Source organism: Aethalodelphis obliquidens, unplaced genomic scaffold, assembly GCF_003676395.1.
Source record: "Aethalodelphis obliquidens isolate GAN/ISIS:26980383/991018 unplaced genomic scaffold, ASM367639v1 scaffold20, whole genome shotgun sequence".
Taxonomy (NCBI): domain Eukaryota; kingdom Metazoa; phylum Chordata; class Mammalia; order Artiodactyla; family Delphinidae; genus Aethalodelphis; species Aethalodelphis obliquidens.
Window position 1 is genome coordinate 12,128,303 of NW_020837964.1, and position 21,976 is coordinate 12,150,278.

The window sequence follows — 21,976 nt, forward strand, 5'->3', positions numbered from 1 at the left end:
TGCAGCCACTCCCCATGGTGCACCGTGAGGAAACCCAGGATGTGAAAATACAGGATACTGGCCCCAGATAGCTGAGGTGCATATCAAAGGAATGATTTCAGTGAGCCCAGGCTCTTGCATCTTCCCATATATAGAAAAGCTCTAAATTCCTTAACTTGACATATCTGGTTTCCCAATTAACAGTAATCTTTTGATGTTCCCGACTACCTGCCCCTTGTTGCAAAACTCCTATGTATTCTAGCTCCACTCACCTCCTCGGAACAGTTTCTCAGAGCTATCTGAAATGCTGTCTCCTGGGTTGCAGTCCTCATTTTGCCCCAAATAAAACTTAACTTGCAGCTCTCACGTTGTACTTTTTTTTTTTTTTTTTGAGGTACGCGGGCCCCTCACTGTTGTGGTCTCTCCCGTTGCGGAGCACAGGCGCCGGACGCGCAGGCCCAGCGGCCATGGCTCACGGGCCCAGCCGCTCCACGGCACGTGGGATCCTCCCGGACCGGGCCACGAACCTGTGTCCCCTGCATCGGCAGGCAGACTCTCAACCACTGCGCCACCAGGAAAGCCCCAACCAGTTTTAAAGGGAAGGATCATGGGGATTAGGAATGTCTGCGTGCAGGGGTGTGAGTTGCAATTTTTAATGGCGTGATCAGTGTAGGTCTCATTGTGAAAGTGACATTTGAGCAAAGTCTTGAAGGAGGTAAAGCAGTTAATTTAGGGATAACTATGGGTAAATTGTACTGTAGAAAGAAATAGGTAATACAAAAATCCTAAGGAGGGAACACATCTGGAATATTGGAAGAACAGCAAGGGGCTACTGAGTCTGGTGTGGTAGGCCAGAGGAAGAATTCTAGGAGATGGGGAGAGAGGGGGTCAGATTATGTACGACCTTGCAGGCCTTGTGAGGACTTTGGCCTTTATTTGGAGTGAGATGAAGGGTGTCCAAAGCCACTTTTGTTCTATGGCCCTCCTTAGTTGAATAAATAAATATAATGTTATATATATGTGACATAATATATAATATTTATGATGTCATAGATATTTAAAAAAATAGAACAAGTACCCAAAATATTTCATTATCATTTTACTGCCTTTGTTAATATCCTGAATTAGTATATTGTTAGTTTTGCAAGTTTTTGAACTGGATTTAAATTGAATCACAGTGTGGGCTTCTTTTTTCTGCAACTTAGATTTTCCCCTCAAGTTTACATTCCTGGGATTCATCATGTTGTTGCTTGCAGCTTTACGTCATTTCTTTCCACTACTCGATAGTATTTTATTGAAAATAATACAATTTTATTTATCCATCTCAATGAATGCTTGGCTTGTTTTTAGTTACGTACTGTTACAGTGCTACTAGGAACAATCTTGTCTGTATCTCCTCGTATGAATGCTATAGGATATTTACCTGGGAGTGAAATTGCCAGATCATGAACATCTTCATTCAACATTATTCCAGATGGTTATATCTGTTTACACCTCCAGAGTTCCAGCTGCCGTGCAACCTCAGTAACAATCGGATTCTCAGACTTTTAAATATTTGGCTGTTGTGTGGTTGACAAATGATACCTCATTGTGATTCATTTTGTGTTTCACTGATTAATGAGGTTAAGCATGTTTTCCTGGGTTTTTTTGGCCATTTGTATTTCTCTTTGATGAAGTACCTCTTCAGGTCTTTTGTCTCTTCATCATTTGCTTATTGATTTTTAGGAGTGCTAAATGTTATTCCTATGTCAGTTATACGTATTGCAAATATCTTCTTCCAGTTTGTGGCTTGTCTTTATACTTTCTTTGTGGTAACTCTTGAATAATACAAGGTCTTAATTTAAAGTAATTAAATTTATCCATCCTTTCCTTTATGGTCTTTGCTTTTTGTATCTAGTTTAAGAACTCTTTCACCATCATGAGACATAAGGATATTCAACATTGCCGTCTAAAAGTTTTATAGTTCTGCATCTCACTATAAGTGAAACAAGGAGGGTGTGGATGTCTAAAAAACAAACAAAAACACCTAGTTTTTGTTTGCTTTATATTTGCTTCATAATTTTCTTGCAGGTTTGTGTCTTTCCTGGAGTTTGTATTGTTTTTCAGTGTTTTCCCATTGAGAGAAGAAACAGGTACCTTCTTCACCGTGTCCCTAAAATTTTGATATTAATGATTTTGTCTATAGCTGAAATCAGTTCCATTATTTTTCCTGAGGATACTCTTTCTTCTGTTCTAATCTGGTTAGGTGGCTGCTAAGACTTGCACAGAAATCAATCTAACATTCCTGGTTAAATCCACCATTCCTTATACTGCCCATCTTTTTCTTTCTTAGTCATCACTCTTTTACTTCGCTGGAGTACATACTCAGCTTCCTTAGAAAGGGCACATGTGGGACTTCCCTGGTGGCGCAGTGGATAAGACTCCACGTTCCCAATGCAGGAGGCCCGGGTTTGATCCCTGGTCAGAGAACTAGATCCCACATGCACACCGCAACTAAGAGTTCACATGCCGCAACTAAGGAGCCAGCAAGCTGCAACTAAGGAGCCCACATGCTGCAACTAAGATTCAGCACAACTGAATAAATAAATAAATATATATTTAAAAAAAAAAAGGGGGCACATGAAACATACATTCTCTGAGTCCTGCAAGTCTAAATGGCTTTTCAGAAATTTCTCAATTCACAATCGGACTGAGGATAGAATTCTAAATTAAAAATAATGTTTCCTAATGTGATACATTATTGATGGTTATATAAGCTTAAAATAATTGGTTTTTCCACTTCTTATACACTCTGCTAGTCTGGGAAATGTACCAAAAGACAGCATTGTTAAATATTTCATGACTTTTTGAAATACTTACTATTTTTGTTTTAGAAAAGTTTCTTGGTTGATGCAAAATCCCAATTGTAGGGTTAGAGAACTGGCATTAGAAAGCTTCCAAAACAAAGGCTTTCAAAAGGGAACTCTAATAAACAATGTTGTTAATGTTCTTGAATTAAAAGGAAATATTACATATTTTGTGCACGATGCTTTTTTTAAAAAAAATAAATTTATTTATTTATTTATTTTTGGCCGTATTGGGTCTTCGTTGCTGCGTGGGGGGCTTTCTCTAGTTGCAGCGAGCGGGGGCTACTCCTGCGGTGCATGGACTTCTCATTAAGGTGGTTTCTCTTGTTGCAGAGCACGGGCTATAGGTGTGAGGGCTTCAGTAGTTGACACGCGGGCTTAGTAGTTGTGGCTTGCGGGCTCTAGAGTGCAGGCTCAGTAGTTGTGGCACACAGGCTTAGTTGCTCTGCGGCATGTGGGATCTTCCCGGACCAGGGCACGAACCTGTGTCCCCTGCACTGGCAGGCAGATTCTTAACCACTGTACCACCAGGGAAGTCCCAGGATGCTTTTTTTTTTTTGCGGTACGCGGGCCTCTCACTGTTGTGGCGTCTCCCGTTGCGGAGCACAGGCTCCGGACACGCAGGCTCAGTGGCCATGGCTCACGGGCCCAGCCGCTCCGCGGCATGTGGGATCTTCCCGGACCGGGGCACGAACCCGCGTCCCCTGCATCGTCAGGCGGACTCGCAACCACTGCGCCACCAGGGAAGCCCCCACGATGCTTTTTAATTAATTATTTTTAATTGAAACATAGTTGACCTACAATATTATGTCAGTTTCAGGTGTACTACATAGTTATTTGACATTTGCTTACGTTACAAAATGATCACCACTGTAAGTCTAGTAACCATCTGTCCCCAGTTATTACAATATTATTGACCATATTCCTTACGTCGTATACAATGTTTTTAAATTTAAAGTGAAGTTTTCCCCCAAAATCATTTCCTTCCAAATATTGAAGGTATTGCTGCATTGTCTTCCAGCTTCTTTCACCTGACTGCTGAACCATCTGATTCTCATTACCAGATGCATATGTATGTACGTATTTATCTTCCTACCTACTACCTACCTACCTACCTGTCTACTTGCATACCTACCGCTGTCTACCTATTTACCCACCCACCCACTCACCCACCCGTCTATCTCTTCCTCCCTATCTATACCTAATTTCCTTTACTTTCCTATAGGTGGCGCTGCAGAGGAGGGCAGAGCAGAGCGCGCCGCACTGTAGCAGGAGAGACTTCCCCAGTAGGGGGCGTAGGCCATAGGCGCTGGATCTCGGAAAGCCGTACGCAACGTCAGGGGCGGGAACAACTCTCGCCCCGCCCCTGCCATCTGAGGCGCCCTATGATTGGAGGGAGGAGCCATCACTTGGCAGTGCCGTTGGGGTGGAGGAAGAGGGCTTCGGCCGAAGGTGACGCTGAGGCGACGGAGGTGCGGAGAGCAGAGTGGGCCGTGAGTGAGAGTGAGCCACGGCAGCACTTCAGGCGCTCTCCCCCACCTCTCTGCGGTGAATGGCGGCGGGATGGAGCACGAGGGGAGCGGCGACAGCGGGGGGTCGGCTGGGCTCCTGCAGCAGATCCTCAGCCTGAAGCTCGTGCCGCGCGTGGGCAACGGGACCTTGTGCCCTAACTCCACTTCTCTCTGCTCCTTCCCAGGTACCGGCCCCGCCCCGCGCCTGCGCACTGCGTGCCACGCCGCGGCCCCCCGGCTGCGCGGCGGCGCCCCTTCCGTAGCGAGCCGACTGGCACCCCGCCGTCCCGCCCGCTGGGGGTTTTCCTCTTAGAAGAAGGTTCCCTCTCCCATGGCCGAGAGCTGGGGGCCTTAACCCCTCCCCCCGTCGCTTCCTTGCCGGCTCCTCGGGCCAGGCCACCCCGAGCCCGCGCTGGGGACCCGTCAGTGAAGGGAGCTCAGTAACCGCCCGAACTGATCTTGCTCTTAGGAGTTTCCAGACGCCCCAGGTTCAGACATGAACTCGGCAGAGCCCTGTAGGCGGCCGTCCCTTGTTTGGGGCACTGGAGGCGGTCATCCCCGCCCAGCCCTTTTCGTCCGCGCGGGCCTCTCGGCTTTCCCAGCTCGGACAGCGCAGGGTCCCGGCCGGGCTGAGGGCCGTCAGTCAGAACTCACACACCCTTTGTTTCTAGCGTAGCCCAACCCCTTTACGCGGGGAGGTGGTCTGCCGATCGCTACCGCCCAAGTTCAAATCCACCCCCTCCACCAGCGTCTCTTTCTAGGAATCATTTTCTGAGACCTGTTGCCGAGCCTCCCGCTCATGCGTTCGAGGTCTTTGATGCAGCTTCTTTCTGACTCTTACCCACACTGGCGATTCTGCTGGGCCTGAGAGCAGAGTTTTTAAAAATTAGAAATCGAGATAGAAAGCTGTCGTGCTCAGAAAACTGAGAGGAGGAGAAAGTACTTGGGAAGGCCGAAAATAAAGCCTTTGACGGGAGAGCACGGTTGTGTGTTGGCCCTTTAAAGGCAAGAAGGCTGAGATAGGGGTGATTGAAGGGTGAGGTTGGGCTCTCCCGCAAAGCTGGCAGATACTTTGACTCAGTAAACAATGAGAGAACCGGCCTGAGACCTGCAAAAGAAGGAGGGTTGGATTACTGACTGCAGTTGTAAACAAGGCACCTGTGATTTCTCTTTCACTGGGCAGCGACTGCCAGGCGCCATTCAGCAGACACCAGGGACTTGATATGTATTACCTCCCTAGTATTTTCCCGGACAGGTCTGTGAAATAGTTAATAAGATAACCGTGTTGGGGCAGATGCAGATGTTAGCTTGAAATCATGCCTAAAACGATAATCTGGCAAAAGGTATCAAAAGTTACTAAGATCACATTTGACAGTGACAACAGAAATATATGGCATTCTGGAGACTGTCCAAAAAATGAAATGTTCATGCAGTCTGGAGGCAGTACTGAACTGGATCAGTCTGTTTTCATTGTTTCCTTACTTTTCCCACAATTCTTTATTAGGAAAATTTTCAAACCTACTGAAAAATTGAAATGATAGTATAACCAATATCTATATGCCCTTTACTTAGATTCATTATTAACATTTTGATTCTTTCGCTTCCTCTCTAAATATATATATGCATACACATAACATTTTTACTTTCTGCGAGCCTTTTGAAAGGAAGTTACAGAAGTGACGATGCTTGACGCCTAATATTTCAGCACGTGTCATTTAAAATGAAGACATTTTCTGCCACAACAAAAAAAAACACATCACACCCAAGAAATTTAACATTGATAGAATATTATTTAATGTATTGGCCTTATTTAGATTTTCCCAATTTTCCCAGTTGTTCAAATAATGCCATTTTTAGCTTTTTTCCTTTATTTATTTATTTGTTTTTAAATTTTCGTTGTGCCGGATCTTCATTGCGGTATGTGGGACTTCTTAGTTGCGGCATACAAACTCTTAGTTGCGGCATGCATGTGGGATCTAGTTCCCTGACCAGGGATCAAACCTGGGCCCTCTGCATTAAGAGCATGGAGTCTTACCCACTGGACCACCAGAGAAGTCCCTCCTTTGTTTTTTTAAAAATTTCAGGATCTAATCAAGGGTCCCACATTGCATTAAGTTGTCATGTCTCTTTAATCTTGTTGAATCTAGAACAGTTCCTCCATCCTTGTTTCAGTTTCTTGAGACAGACATTTTTTTTAAAGTCCAGGCTAATTGTTTCATAGAATGTTCCATAATCTAAATTATCTCATTTTTTCTTCATGATTAGATTCAGATCAAATATTTTTGTTCAGAACGCTGCCTACACAGGTGATGGTGCCCACTCCCAGGGCACCTCATCAGGAGACATTTAGTGTCAGTTTGTACCTTTATTGATAACACTAGGTTTAATCATTTGGTGAAGATGGTGTTTATCAGATCTGTTCACTGTAAGGGTACCTTAATCCTTTTGTAATAAATCATGTGAGGTGATACTTTGAAACTGAATATTCTGTTCAATATGTTTTGCTTTTAGTTGCCTTTTCCTTCTCTAAGAAAAGATTGAGATAAGTGGATTTGGAACAATAGTTTTAACATGTCATAGTAGAGAATCTGTAGCTAAGTGAATTGTTTTGCTTTCAGCAATTGTTCTGAAATATTCAACTGCAGTATGTATTTGAGTTTATGGGAACTTCTTTGAATATATAACTTGGGGGTGGTGATCACCGGGGATCATTTATTTAGCAGGTATACGTTGGTCAAGTGCAGGCTCTGGGCTGGGGTATAAACATGCATGAGATAAAGCCCTTGACCGCAGCAGGCTGATCAGAATGGGATGGGTAAACACAGTGGGTAAACACACAACCTCCCTGCTATATCTCTTCTTTAGCTGGAATGGACAGTAAGTACATGAACTGTAATCCCTTTGGAGGCACCAAAGCCTGCTGACAGTGAATGTCGTTCACTGTCCTGATTCTGGAATTGTTTCTATTTTGGCCCCACAGAAAAGGTTCCTTGCATTTTATGCCAACTCGATATGGCAGAATCATTGCTCTGAAATAGTCTGTGGTTTATCCCTGTCAGGAAGCTTTGAATTGATTTTTTTTTAAACCTGCATTTGCAATTTAGCTATTTAGGTTTCTGCCTAACCCTCCTTATTGCAAGTTGTTCAGATTTCTTTTGTTGTTGTTGTCATTTTTAACAAATCTGAGTGCTATGAAAGGCAGAATTTTTTTTTCCTGTATCAGGAATAACATTTACTTTCTGAAGGTATGAATTTCATTATACCTTCAGTGTCAAAGTGTATCTTCTGATAAACTAAAACCCACTAATGTTTTGGTTGTGCCGTTGCTGGAATCAAGAATAGGTCACACTTGGATCAGTCATTTACTCATTCAGTCAACAAGTATTTACTCAGTGTCTATCATGTGTCTGTTGTTTTCTAGGCACCAAGTAAAGGTGTGTTAGTAAACAAAAGAACTTTCATTCTAAAGGGGAGAGAGAAAACAAAATTTAAAAGTATGGAAAAGACTAACATAACATTGTGAAGCAACTATACTCCAATAAATTTTTTTTTTTTAAAGTATGGAAAGGAACAGATGGTGGTGAGTGTAAGACAGGGTAGGGGGATAGTAAGTGGCAGGTGTTGTGTGTCAAGTGGAACGCTGTTTTACTTAAGGTCACAAGGAGGCCCTCTATGATGGTGCCATTGGAGAAGAAATCTGAAGGGAATGAGGAACAAGCCACGCAGCTGTTGGGAGAAGAGCCTCGTGGGTGAGGGGCAGCAGGTTCAGAGGCCCTGGGACCAGAGCTTGTTAAGCAGCATGAAGGAGGCCAGTGCAGTGGGTGGAACGGGGTGGGCAAGGCAGGGAGAGGAAGTGAGGTCAGATCCCAGAAAGCCATATTAGAGGGTTTTGAGCAGAGGAAGGATGATCTGACTTAGTTTTTTTTTTTTTAAGTATACAATTTAATGAATTTTTGCAGTTTGCAACCATCACAAAAAGCAACTTCAGAATATTTTCATCACCCCAACAAGAAACCTTGTTCCCATTAGCACTGACTTTCTGGCTTTGTGTCGAGAATAGGTGGAAGGCCAGATCAGGACAGATAAGATCTAGCCAGGCTAGGCCCAAGAGACCATTGGGATTGAGACAGGCCAGAGGGGCACACAGAAACAAGGGATGAGTGGGCAGTTAGGCAGTGGCCTCAGGAGAGAGGTGGCAGCCCACTGCTGGTAGTCCTGGTGGGCACGTTATCATTGTTAGGAGAGGAAGGGTGTCTAGGAAAAACTCGCTGTTTTCCTTTACTCTCACACTGCTGCTACACTCACAGCACTTCTGGCGCCAGATGTGTGGTTTTTCTGTGCATCAAGCAATTCTGGGACACCAGTTGGGTGTCCTACAATTCAACTCAGTTCTGACACTGTCTGCCTGGAGTTAGCATCCAATCCCACAGGTTAAAGGCTCAGTTCCACAAGCCTGCCCCAACCCCCAACTTCAGATGCCAGTCAGAAGTCCAGGTTGTCACATGTGCTTCTGACCAACTGAGCTTCCCGTGTCCTCCTCGTTCAGTTATTTTGCTAGAGCAGCTCATAGAATTCAGGAAAACAGTTTACTTATTAGGTTACTGGTATATTACCAAGGATATTAAAGGTTGGAAATGAACACCAGATAAAGAGGTACATAGGGTGAAGTCTGGAAGGGTCCCCGAGCACAGGCGCTTCTGTCCCTTTGGAGCTGGGGTGGGCCACCCTCCCAGCACATAGATGTTTTCACCAACCCAGAAGCTCTCTGAACTCTGTACTTTTGGAATTTTTATGGAGGCTTCATCACCTAGGCATGACCAGTTAATAACTCCCTCTAGCCTCTGTCCCCTCTCCAGAGAATGGAGGGTGGTGCTGAAAGTTCCAAGCTTATAATCATGGCTTGATCTTTCTGGTAACCATCCAGGAGCCCACCAAGAGTTGCCTCATGAGAACAAAAGACACTCCTGGAAATTCCAAGGGATTTAGGAGCTCTGCATCAGGAACCAGGGTCAAAGACTAAGTATTAGAACAAAAGATTTTCCTAGCACCATTATCTACAAGGGTTTTAGGAGCTCTGTGTCAGGAATCAGGAGTAGAGACCAGTATATATATATTAGTATTTCACAAGGGAACAGATGGATCCCCTGGCAGGCAGGTGGGGTTGTGTAAGAGAGGGGTCTCACAGTGGGCAGTGTGGACAGATGCAGGCTGATGGGCAGTTAGCATCTAGGCAGTCCAGCATCGAGTTGCAGGACTGAGTAGGACTGCAGTTCCCAGGACCGAGGCAGTTTACTTAGCACCCTGGCATCAGAGGCACTGGCTGTGCTCATACAGTTGTTCGACCTGGAACATAAGACAGAGTGGGGCCAGCTGAAAGGATGGCTGGGTGCCAAGCCTCACGATTCCCACTTCCATTTCTGCTGGTTGGAGCCAGGTTGGTCTTGAGGCCTTGCTTGGAAATGAGGTGACTCAGCTGTGGAGGCTAGGGGGCCGGGGAGCCAGCCGTTACAAACCCCTTTTGTTAACACAGGACTCACCTAGAGGATTCTGAAATCTGTGTGGCTTTTCTCTTTAACTCAAATATCTGTCTGAAAAATATTCTTCAAGATACAAACACCCTGTGGGCAGGGATCTTTGTCTTTTTTAAAATTTTTGTTTTTGTTGTTCACTGATGTGCCCGGCATATGGAATGGTCTCAGTAAGTATTATATTTGCTGAATGAATGAACTCTCAGTGCTTGTATTAGTTTGCTATTGCTACTGAAACAATTTACGACAAATTTAGTGGCTTAACACAACACAGATTTATCATCCTACGGTCCCGGAGGTCAGAAGTCCAAAATGGGTCAGCAGAGCTGCCTTCCTTCTGAAGGCTCTAGGGAGAATTTGTTTTCTTGTCTTTTCCAGCTTCTAGAAGTCACCTGCATCCTTTGGCCTATGGCTCCTTCCTCTATCTTTAAAGCCAGCAGCATAGCATCTTCAAATCTCTCTGACTCTGACCCTCTTACAAGAACCCTTGATTACATTAGGCCCAACTGTAAAATCCAGGCTAACCCCCACCATCCCAAGTTGCTTAATCTAATCACACCTGCACACTCCCTTTTGTTATGTAAGGTCGCATTTTCATAGGCTCTGGGGTTGAGGATGTGGGCATCTTTGGGGCCTCTTCTGCCACCAGTGCTTCATCTGATTTCCCCTTATAATTTTTTTTTTTATGAAACCACCTCGATGACAGTTTCTCTTTTTTAAAATTTATTTATTTATTTATTTTTGGCTGTGTTGGGTCTTCGTTGCTACGTGCGGGCTTTCTCTAGTTGCGGCAAGGGGGGACTGCTTTTCATTGCGGTGCGTGGGCTTCTCATCGCGGTGGCTTCTCTTGTGCGCTCTAGGTGCATGGGCTCAGTAGTTGTGGCACACGGGCTTAGTTGCTCCGTGGCATGTGTGATCTTCCCAGACCAGGGCTGGAACCTGTGTCCCCTGCATTGGCAGGCAGATTCTTTTTTTTTTTTTTTTTTTGCTGTACACGGGCCTTTCACTGTTGTGGCCTCTGCCGTTGCGGAGCATAGGCTCCGGACGCGCAGGCTCAGCAGCCACGGCTCACGGGCCCAGCCGCTCCGTGGCATGTGGGATCTTCCCAGACCGGGGCACGAACCCGTGTCCCCTGCATCGGCAGGCAGACTCTCAACCACTGCGCCACTAGGGAAGTCACTCTCCTTATAATCTTTTATTTCAGATTAATAACCTGATTTATTCTTCAGCATAGGGAAATGATGTGACTTTAGCTGCCAGAGTAAACAAAGCTGAAGATAATGCACTTTATTTGAAACAGTGAACAAGGAAATACTGTAAAATATGTAGACAAAGATTTTTGACCGTGTGTTGACCCAGGGGAATGAAAAGTACTATATGATAATCAATAAATAGCTATTAAATAGATGGCAAATTAAGGCGCAGTAGATTAAAGGGAAATCACTTAGTTTTTTTTTAATGTTTTATTAATTGAGGTTTGCCTTAGCTGTTACAGTCCTGTAATAATCCCATCCATCTGAAAAGTGTTTTATAAATTGTACCACTCATCTAATGTAATACAGCCTTTTTTTCCTACTTTGAGTGACTTAAGTGATGCGATATAACGTATGTAGGCACTGCGCTAGCTGGTGGATGTAGCTCAGGGTTATAGGAAGGTGCATACTGCTTCTCCTTCTCAGAGACTCAGGGAGGAGCTGGCCTGCTGTGCCAGATCTTGTTTGCAAACAGATTCCTGTCAGCTTTCAGGAAAATCGAGATGTGAGTTGATAGCCCAGCAGGCCTCCTTGGGCAGGTGCTGTGCTCCAGAGAAGTGGGAACAAGTGAGCGTTGATATCTCCTAGGGCTGCAAGAACAAAATACCACAGACTGAGCAGCTTAAACAACAGAAGTGTATTTTCTCACAGTTCTGGAGACTGGAAGTCCAAGATGAGGGTGCCGGCATGGTCAGGTTGTGGTGAGGGCCCTCTTGGGCCACCTTCTTGATATGTCCTCACATGATGGGGAGAGAAAGAGAACAAGAGAGAGAGAGACATCTCTCTTCCTCTTATAAGGCCACAGTCCTGTCGGATTAGGGCTGCCGCACATGAATTCAGTCCATAGCAGTTGAGTAGAACACCCGAGTGTCCAGACCTACATTTACTGAAGTTACCAACTTAGTGTGTCTCTGGCAGATCAAGGCCTCACCTGCCAGTTCACTGCCCCAATGGTTCTGTGGCAGCCAGTAAGAAGCCAAGCTCCAGCAGTGCCTTGAGTTGCTGCGGAAATCAGTGCTTGTCTCTTAAATTTGGGGCGCTCCAGCAGAAGCCCCGTGACGGCAAGGCCCAGGAGTGGTCTCATGTCATTGGTGGCAGACAGCAGCCAGGACGGCAGCTGCTCTGGGGTCTTGGAGGCAGGTTTGTATCCCGTTTGTCCACCCCTGGGTAGTGGCATTCCTGGTGTTCTTATAGAGTTCTGTGCACAGTGGGTGGTGTAATGGAGTTCAGAGTCTCTTAAGTGATTTGGGGAGGAGCTGGGAAGGACTGTGGGATTGAAGACGGGGTTACTGCTTTAGCAGGGAACTGCATGACGCTGTCCTGTGGCTTGGGGATGAGCTGGCAGTGGGTGGTACACAAGGGGGCCTTGGGCGGGGGAGGCCAGGGTTCAACAGCAGCGGCCCAGGCAGGAGGGATTTATCAGGGAGGGACAGTACCTGAACACCAGACTCTGCAACCTCTGGAGTTGCTGCCAAGAAGAGAGGGCAAGTCTCCTGGGCCATGGAAGCAAGAAGGGCTGGTGCCCGAGGCTGGAAAGGAGCCTGCAGTGGTATCTGGTAGAGTAAGTCCCTTACATACGAACGAGTTCCGTTCCGAGAGCACGTTCTTCTTAAGTCTTAATTTGTTCATAAGTCCAACAAAGTTAGCCTAGGTACCCAACTAACACAATCGGCTATGTAGTACTGTACTGTAATAGGTTTATAATACTTTTCACACAAATAATACATAAAAAATAAAGACAACATTTTTAATCTTACAGTACAGTACCTTGAAAAGTACAGTAGTACAGTACAACAGCTGGCATACAGGGGCTGGCATCGAGGGAACAGGCAAGAAGAGTTACTGACTGGAGGAGGGAGAGGAGGTGGGAGATGGTAGAGCTGAAGGATCGCCAACAATAGGAGACGGAGGGCAAGCTGCAGTTTCACTCACGCCTGACGTTGATGGAATGCATGTTCGCATCTTTGAAAGTTCGCAACTTGAAGGTTCTTGTGTAGGGGACTAACTGTACAGGTTTGTTCCTGAAGACGATGGGGACCCAAACCCTGAGGACTGAGAGCCCTGCCCACAATTTCTGATAGACGCTATTGATTGGGAAGGGTTTTTTTGTTTGTGTGTATGATTTTTTTGGTGGAGGAAGAGCAGTAGTTAGTATACCTACATTTTTTTACATATTATACATATATGTTTATGTTATATATATTTAAGCTTGGGACATTACTGTTTAATCACTTTATACTCCATATTGCATGATTTAGACTTGCTTTAACAATTTGCCAAACACCATCAAACAAAATAGACAAGTTTTGACAGTATTGTAAAATTATTCTGAAGGTGTATCTTGTTCAGCAGAAAGGAAAAGAAAACTTATACCAGTGGTTTGAAACCTTTTGTAGCTATCTGATAATTTGTCACCAGAACAGAAGTACAAAAACACCCTCAGTCGTTTGTTATTTTTAATAAGCATTGAGCCCTAGATGAGGTGTCCCTGATTTTTTTATTGAAAGCCTTCCATCCAAAACAAGAGCAAGGGACTTCCCTGGTGGCCTAGCAGTTAAGACTCTGCGCTCCCAATGCAGGGGGCCTGGGTTCGATCCCTGGTCAGGGAACTAGATCCCACATACTGCAACTAAGAGTTTGCATGCCGCAACTAAAGTTCCCGCATGCCGCAACAAAAATCCCACATGCTGCAACTAAGACCTGGAGCAGCCAAATAAATAAATATTAAAAAAAAAAAAGGACTTCCCTGGTGGCGGAGTGGTTGAGAATTCGCCTGCCAATGCAGGGGACACAGGTTCGAGCCCTGGTCCGGGAAGATCCCACATGCCGCGGAGCAACTAAGCCCATGCGCCACAACTACTGAGCCTGTGCTCTAGAGCCCAGGAGAGCCACAACTGCTCTAGCCACATGCCTAGAGCCCTTGCTCCGCAACAAGAGAAGCCACTGCGATGAGAAGGCCGCACACCGCAACAAAGAGTATCCCCACTCACCACAACTAAAGAAAGCCCGTGTGCAGCAACAAAGACCCAACGCAGCCAAAAAAATTAATTAATTAATTTTAAAAAAAACAACAACAACCAAGAGCGAGACATCCTAATCTTGGTATATGTATAATATGGTATTAACTGAAACTTTGACTTAATATGTGCAGAGAATTAGTGCAGTCATCAGTGAGAGTGTGGAGGGTGCCTGGTGGGGATTTGGCCCCACATCTAATCACCCCAGGCTCCCTAACCCCTCCTCCCCCTGCTCCCAACAAGAGTAAAAATAAAAAGAAATTGATTTGGGAAAAACCACACACTACAGTGTGCTTACAACTCAAATGCAACTTCAAGAAAAGCCCCTGGCCCTCCCCTTTGCCACTCTCCCCTCTCCCCCAGCTCACTGATGCTCCTCACTGGTCGCTCTTCCTCCCCGCCCCCCCGTTTTTTGGCTGTGCCCCATGGCATGTGGGATCTTAGTTCCCTGACCAGGGATTGAACATGCACCCCCTGCATTGGGAACGTGGAGTCTTATTCACTGCACCACCAGAGAATTCCCAAGCTTTTTAAAAATTTTTTTAAAATTTTATTATTTATTTTTGGCCGCATTGGGTCTTTGTTGCTGTGCGCGGGCTTTTTCTAGTCGCGGCGAACAGGGGCTACTCTTCATTGTGGTGTTCAGGTTTCTCTCTCACTGCGGTGGCTTCTCTTGTTGAGGAGCACGGGCTCTAGGCACGAGGGCTTCAGTAGTTGTGGCACACAGGCTCAGTAGTTGTGGCTCGCGGGCTTAGTTGCTCCGCGGGATGTGGGATCTTCCCGGACCAGGGCTCGAACCTGTGTCCCCTGCATTGGCAGGCAGATTCTTAACCACTGTGCCACCAGGGAAGCCCCTGCTTTGTTTATTTTCTCAAAGTAGAAAGTGAATGGTCATAAACCCTATTCCCCAGAAATAACAGTTTTCTATATCTTAATATATATAAGAGGTGGCACAGAGGATGAGGGCATTGCTTCCAGCATGGGTCAACCCAGCCTATCCTATTCCCCAGAAATAACAATTTTCTATATCTTAATATATATAAGAGGTGCACAGCAGATGAGGGCATTGCTTCCAGCATGGGTCAACCTGGGCTGTGCCTCGTGCTGCAGTGTGGGCTCCAGCAAGTTTCCTTACCTCCCTCTGCTTCTGTTTCCTCATCCAAGAGTCAGAGATATTAATATGTGCTTCATAGAGCTACTTTGAGAATTACATGAGTTAATATTTGTCAAGCATTTAAAACAGTGCCTGTGCATGTTGTAAATATTTATTAAATAAACATATGTCCAGACTCTTCTGAGTAGACAGAAGCATTTACACACATTTGTTTCTTTTGTTTTTTGTTTTCACAAAAACAGGATCTTATTCTGCATATTATTCTGAAACTTAAGCTTTTTTACTTCGCACCGTGGGTTGGGCATCTTACCCCATCAGTATTTAAAGAGCTGCTCCTATTTTTATTGATTGTGTAACGTTTCATTATGCGGATGCACCATAACAGGTTTCACAGGTCCTCCATCAACAGACATGCAGTTGGTGTCTAGTTTTTGCCAGTACACACAGGGCTGCCAGGAACCTCGTGACCTTGTCCTTGCCCTTGTGTATTCCTGGAAGTAAAATCACTGTGGCAAAGGGTATGCACAGTTGACTGTTTTGGAGACACACTTCCAGTTTACCCTCCAGAGATGGCTTTCTAGTTTGTGTTCCTACTGGGAGTGTAAGGTGCCACCTGTGAAGTACTGTGCTGACAACCCTTTACTGCTCAGAAAACCTTTGATGGTACCTTGTAGGGCTTACATGTTGAAGTTCTTAGTTTGGCCTTCAAAGCCCCCCGTAATGTGACCCCATCTATCTTTGCATCCTAACTACTGTTACTCTTATAAACCCTTTGCTTCAGTCAGGTCAGCGGTTTTTAACCAGGGTAATTATGCCCACAGGGGATGTGTGACAATGTCAAGATATTGTGGTTGCCACAACGGGAGAGAGTGCTATCAGCATCCACAGGGTAGAGGCCAGGGGTGTTGCTCCACATCCTACAGTCGACAGCCTCCCACAACAAAGAGTTAAATGGTCCAGACGTCAATAGTGCTGTGGTGCAAAAACCCCAGTTGAGCTGTTGAGTGATCTTTAAAATTGCCTGGTATTTACCTGCCTCAAGTGCAGGGATGGACAACAGATTTCATCTAGTGTGACACCTTCATTATATCCATATATGGGTAAAGAGCTCTCTTGAGAATTCTGAAGCCACGCCTGGGCCCACTGGGGGAAAATGTTATGTCTGCTAAATCATAAAGTCATGAGGGCAGGATGGTATCTCCTCCTGTTTTTGTATTTTCCAAGATATCTCATGCATAGGTTTGTATACATAGTTGTTGGACAAATATCTTAATGTTTCCTGAGTTACTGTCATCCTAAGAGGGATAGAGGACAGCTCCTCTTCTAACCTGCGCTCTCACTTGCCATTTGTCTTTAAGCGAAACATTTACATATTCTGGTATTTATTTCATGTCTTAAAGAGCTTTGATACCCTAATAGGAGGTGAGGGGTTGATATTTACTGCATCGTCTTGAAAATGATTGTTGAATGAATGTAATTGTATATAGAGCTTTTCCATTTGAGATGACTGAATAATCAAGAAGGCAGGGACGGTCATCAGGCATTGACTGCATAGCACCCTGTCAGTGGTACTTACATTTGTCCTTATGGGAGGGAAATCATTTAAGTGAATTTTCAAATCTGGGTGAACCTTTTCTTCAGTGTTTGGGAGTACAGGTAGCTTGTCAGGGGTTGGCCAACCTTTTCTGTAAAGGGCCAGATTGTAAATATTTTAGGCTTTGCAGGTCATATGGTCTCTGTCACTGTTTCAGCCCTGCTCTTGTAGCTTGAAAGCAGCCATAGGCAAGACTTAAATGAATGGGCATGGCTGTGTTCCAGTAAGAGTTTATGTACACAAACAGGTGGTGGCCATAGTTTACTTATCCCTCGCAAACCATCAATGTTTGGATATTTGACTGATGAACCCCCATTGCAACTGAATGGTTTTGAAAATGAAATAACTGGGCATAGTGACTACCCCTTTGTAATGATTGCACTGGGAAAGGCAGTGATGTACGACCTTTCTTTGCTTTCCCTTGTAGAGATGTGGTATGGTGTGTTCCTGTGGGCACTGGTGTCCTCTCTCTTCTTTCATGTCCCTGCTGGATTACTGGCCCTCTTCACCCTCAGACATCACAAATATGGTAGGTTCATGTCTGTAAGCATCCTGTTGATGGGCATCGTGGGACCAATTACTGCTGGAATCTTGACAAGTATGTTAGACATTAAAATACAGTCAAAATGTTTCATTTGACTAGTTAGTTAATTTTAGGAACCATTTTAGAAACATGTCTCAATGAGATGAAGAAGAAAGAGTGATCTTTAACCACAGATCCTGTTTTTTTTCTCACCCCAGTCCCCCCTTATTTGGCTAACATCTTTGACTTACTGAGTCAGATTTTGTCTCGCTGGCTTCAGGGAAGTCATGTTAAGCTTTGTGAGATAGATCTTGTGAAATAGGTCACTAGCAAAAGAAGATATTTGTCTTTTTGGAAGCTACTGCTCCTTTCTCTTCAGCTGTCACTTCACTGATTTGTGACCTTGCAAGCTGGTTAACAAATCACTTCCACTCATCCAGGTGTAGTTATTTTAAGGATGGAAGAATAATTCTAATGACAAGAATTATTGTTTAGAAAAGTACCTGGTGGTTTTCTCCTCTCAGGACTTTCTGAATAAGAATTGGAGTAACATTCATAATTATAAATTATTTTTACCTGTCTGGTGTTTTTTTGGGGGGAAGGGTGGCTTTTGCTCATGTCAAAGGGATGAGAATAAGTTTAAATCATTTTTAAGCTCATAATGAAATATAAATAACATGTATATTCTATATAAATTAAAAATTATAAGAAAGCAAAATTAAAAATCCTCTATTACTGCATTCCTAAGTGGTATCACAGTTTGCATTTTGGTATATGCTTTCAGACTTTTTTCTAGGTATACATGTAAACATAACTTTGTTTCACTGTGAATTTAAACCTTGAGCTTCAAGCAGAAATCTCCCTCTCTCTTTGACTTGAGGGATTTTTTTGGGGACAGGGTGGCCTAGTTTCTCTGTGTTCCACAGATGATGAAACCTTTGTGATAACACGGGGGAGGAGGCCAGTTTTCTCCTGTTTGCATTAAGGAGTTTCCATAACGGGCCTTAAAAAATATTTTTAACTGTATCACCTACTGCTATCTTTAGAGACCCTCTGCTCCAGTTTCCTTGCTGGATTACTGGCCCCCAGGACCTGTTTCAGATTTCTCTTCAGTAAAATAGGGATGCTGTGTGATGACTAAATGAAAAAATGTGAATATAAAATACTTAACCAGAATATCTACCATATAGTAATTGTGCAGTAAATGTGTTCATGTCCTTCTTCGACTCTAGTGCATACAATCTGTTCCCTTCCCATTCTGCTGCTCCTTCTGGTTTGCTTTTTCCTGTCTTCCCTTAATCATCCAAATCCCACTTTGGGACCCAGTTCAACTTCTTTAAGCTTCTTCCGACTCAACCCACTTTTTTTGGAGACAAATTACAAAGAGGCCCAATGGAACATGTGCCTTTCAGATGTTAGTAGCACAGTGTTTGTGCATTGCCTCTGGCGGTGGGCATTTCAAAGTCACAAATGTTCCTGGCAACCAACACAGATATTGATTAGTATTGTTCTTTCTTCTCCTTAAAATATGTCAATATACCATCACATCACATTTGTAAAAGGTGTAGACACTTGATTGAAACACTATATTTCATCTTGCATTATTCAAAACCTACTTCATGTTTGTGTTTCTGTCTTGTGTCTCCAGCTAGCCTCTGTGACCAAGGAGAATTCTGTTTGGAGCATTTTGAGGTGGGGCGGGGGGCGGCAGGGCGGTCATCTGAGATGTTTGGATCTGTTATTTTCAAACTATTGAAATCTTGACTTTCTTTGTACAATGCTGAGTCCCTGTGAGCAAATCAGGGTACCTGGGTAGAGAGAGATGTTTGTTTTGTTTTGTTTACTCAATTTCTAGGAAGTTACAGTGACTAACATAATAAAAAAGATTAATGATTTGGGTAACAGAAAGGACTCCCCAAGTATCCCTCGCCTCTTGCCCTTTGAATGAATAGCAACTTGATAGGCTTAGGGTCCCCCTCTTTTCCTTTTCCCACCCCTTTCTCCATCCATTTCTTGAGGGGAGCTCTGAGTATAGTACACAATAGAGTGGGGTTTCCCTGTGGCTGCTCCTGAAATATTTCTTGCTCAGTCCCACAGGGAAGATTCTTTGTCATTTATTGCCAAGAGTTTGTTAGGTACCTGTTAAATGCATGCGGAATAAGAGATGTTTTTCAGTTTGTAATCAGGTTATGTGGAAATCACCGTCTTTGTGATTTCGGCTATGACTTCCAGGTGGTTTTATTCAATAAATCTAGGAGACTCAGTTTAAAGGAGTCACTTTTCAACACCTAAAAACACTTGTCAGTGATTTGCAAACCATATAAGGAATACTTAAAACCTAGTCAGCAAAAAGAATAGACAGAACAAAACATTTCTGTAATGTCTAAATTTTAATGTAAAAAATTTAGAACATTCTACTGGTAGAATTTTAAGTGCTGTATTTTCCTGATTATATTAACCTTTTTTTAAAAAATATTCTTGAATTTTTGAACAGGTGCAGCAATTGCTGGAGTGTACCGAGCAGCAGGAAAGGAAATGATTCCATTTGAAGCCCTCACCTTGGGCACCGGACAGACATTTTGTGTAGTGGTGGTCTCCTTTTTACGGATTTTAGCTACTCTGTAGCACATACCCTTGTGCTATGATGGTGAACCTAAGTTTCATAGAATCCTCAAAAAGAATACAGTATGGAATGTGTTTTCTTAGTTCTTCAAACGGGAAGCAACTTGGATGAAAAGGTATATGAAGAACAACATTTCAGTCCTTTCTTCAATTTGAAGCTCCAGGAATTAAAGATCTTTTTGGACTCATTGTTCTCAACCAAAACAAATCAACTTTCTTTTCTTTCTTTCTTTTTTCTACATATTTAATTCAGGCAGTTTTACGGGTGTACCTTTACGCAAGCCAGGTCAGCAGTGCTTCTGGGTTGGCATCCTTCATACTGAAATTTATAATGTTCTGTGAGAAAATGCAACGTTGCATATTTCAGAGAAATTATGGATCATATTAGTTTATTTCTGAGCAGAGTATACTGTACTAAAATCTAACGATCTAATCTTGAGTAAAATTTGGCAAACTCATCTCTTGCTACATCTTCATGACAGTAAGTGCCAAGTAGGTGTTGGTTGAATGTCGTGTTGAGAACAAATTTGGTGAAATCTGTTGCACACAAAAAAATCTATAACTCAAGTAGTGGCTTCGATTCCTTTGTTTAAAGAAAAAGGAGCTAACTACTGAATGATGTGACATTTTTATGGATAACTATCTTGACTTCTGATTATTTAATATATTTTAAGAGATGTGAATTTGTTTTTTGGTACATTTTATCAAAATAAGCTAGGTAATTGAGACTTTTTCCCCTAAAGCTCCTGTACCACCTCTTCCTATTACTTTTTTTTTTTTTTTTTTTTTTTCCTATTACTTTTATTCTATTGTTTTTATTTAGTTTAATTGGAAACATACCCTATTAAACAGTTGGGAGTTGAAAATTTTCACCCAGATTGTTTAGGACACTCTTTGAACATTGAGGCACACGCACAAAAAGATACTTTAAACGTTCTGTTACTGTTTTTCTTAGTGACTTTGCTTTACTTATGGCTTTTGAAAAATTGTATAAGTGCAGCTTAAACTAGAGTTAGTGGTTATAGATTTCCTAGTCTTAATGTAGTTACCTAATGGTGGGTCTTCAGCTCACTTTCACAGTATTGGGTATCACTCCCAGAAAGTGCCTAAAGTTTAATTTTCAGATATGCCTTCCACTGTGCCCTTTACATTTTCCTTCAAGAGAATTTATATCCTTAAAGAGAATTAAATATCAGAGTTTTTTAAAACCCAATTTTAGCTATTTTAATTTTTCTTCTAATGCCTAACTTACTTTTTCATTTAAAGGCCTGAAAACTGTAACCTTCAAAAGAAAAAGGATTGCAAAAATTATCTAACTTTATCCTTACCACCTAAACTGTTCTGTATGAAATACAATCGATGTTATCTGTTTTCAAAATAGTTTCTGGTAATTAAATCTGACATTTTTAAAGGAAAGTTTTCATTGTGAGTGTAAGGCTAACTGCCCATGAGGTCGTGTGCAATTCTATTTGATTTAAAGCAATATGCACTCTGGCTTCTGATTAAAAACAGCCAGGAGGACCAATTTACCAGGGATAGTCAAAGGGAAAAATTACAAAGGATCACAAAAAGTAACTGGACATTTTCTTTTAACTAATCGGCCATTAGACCACTTATCAAAATTATAGTGTTATATACACAGACTAGGTGGAAAATTACAGGAGTTGGAATGTAGGCAAATGTCTTTACAAATTCCCCAACAAGATTACTCTCCAATGCTCAAATCTTTCTTTCAAGCAAATTTTTAAGTCTTTAGTTGAAGACTCCATTTTTCAGTTCAGTGAGCTGGATTTGGAAAAGTAGCCCTTCAGTTTAAGAAATTTGTTGTAGGAAATGATTTTAATTATCTCTATTGAAGGATGCCTCTTAGCATTCTCACCTAAAACATTCCTTTGGATAGAATTTCACAAATTGAACACGGGCCAGTGGTCAGTGGGCTCCTCCCCCTAAATGCTAATTTTTGAACATACTGATCCATGATTTATTTGG

The 21,976-nt window shown here is 43.2% G+C and overlaps 1 protein-coding gene across 2 annotated transcripts; it reads left to right on the forward strand.

Moving 5' to 3' along the window:
- The first annotated feature begins 4,233 nt into the window (after positions 1-4,233).
- Positions 4,234-20,745, forward strand: TMEM170A (transmembrane protein 170A). Of its 2 annotated transcripts, none has more exons than XM_027119233.1 (3): positions 4,234-4,521; positions 17,270-17,440; positions 19,860-20,524. In XM_027119233.1, the coding sequence occupies exons 1-3, from the start codon at positions 4,389-4,391 to the stop codon at positions 19,988-19,990; spliced, it is 435 nt and encodes a 144-aa protein (XP_026975034.1). In that variant the 5' UTR covers positions 4,234-4,388; the 3' UTR covers positions 19,991-20,524. The 2 variants fall into 2 exon arrangements, with proteins under 2 accessions (XP_026975034.1, XP_026975035.1); XM_027119234.1 differs by having other exon boundaries at positions 4,364-4,521; positions 17,270-17,371; positions 19,860-20,745.
- The last annotated feature ends 1,231 nt before the right edge of the window (positions 20,746-21,976 follow it).

Bases quoted from the DNA above. Each gene is read 5' to 3' on its own strand.
- TMEM170A (XM_027119233.1), top strand. From the start codon at position 4,389: ATGGAGCACGAGGGGAGCGGCGACAGCGGGGGGTCGGCTGGGCTCCTG. The intron at 4,522-17,269 runs GTACCGGCCCCG...TTTCCCTTGTAG, and splicing joins TTCTCTCTGCTCCTTCCCAG to AGATGTGGTATGGTGTGTTC. The intron at 17,441-19,859 runs GTATGTTAGACA...ATTTTTGAACAG, and splicing joins TACTGCTGGAATCTTGACAA to GTGCAGCAATTGCTGGAGTG.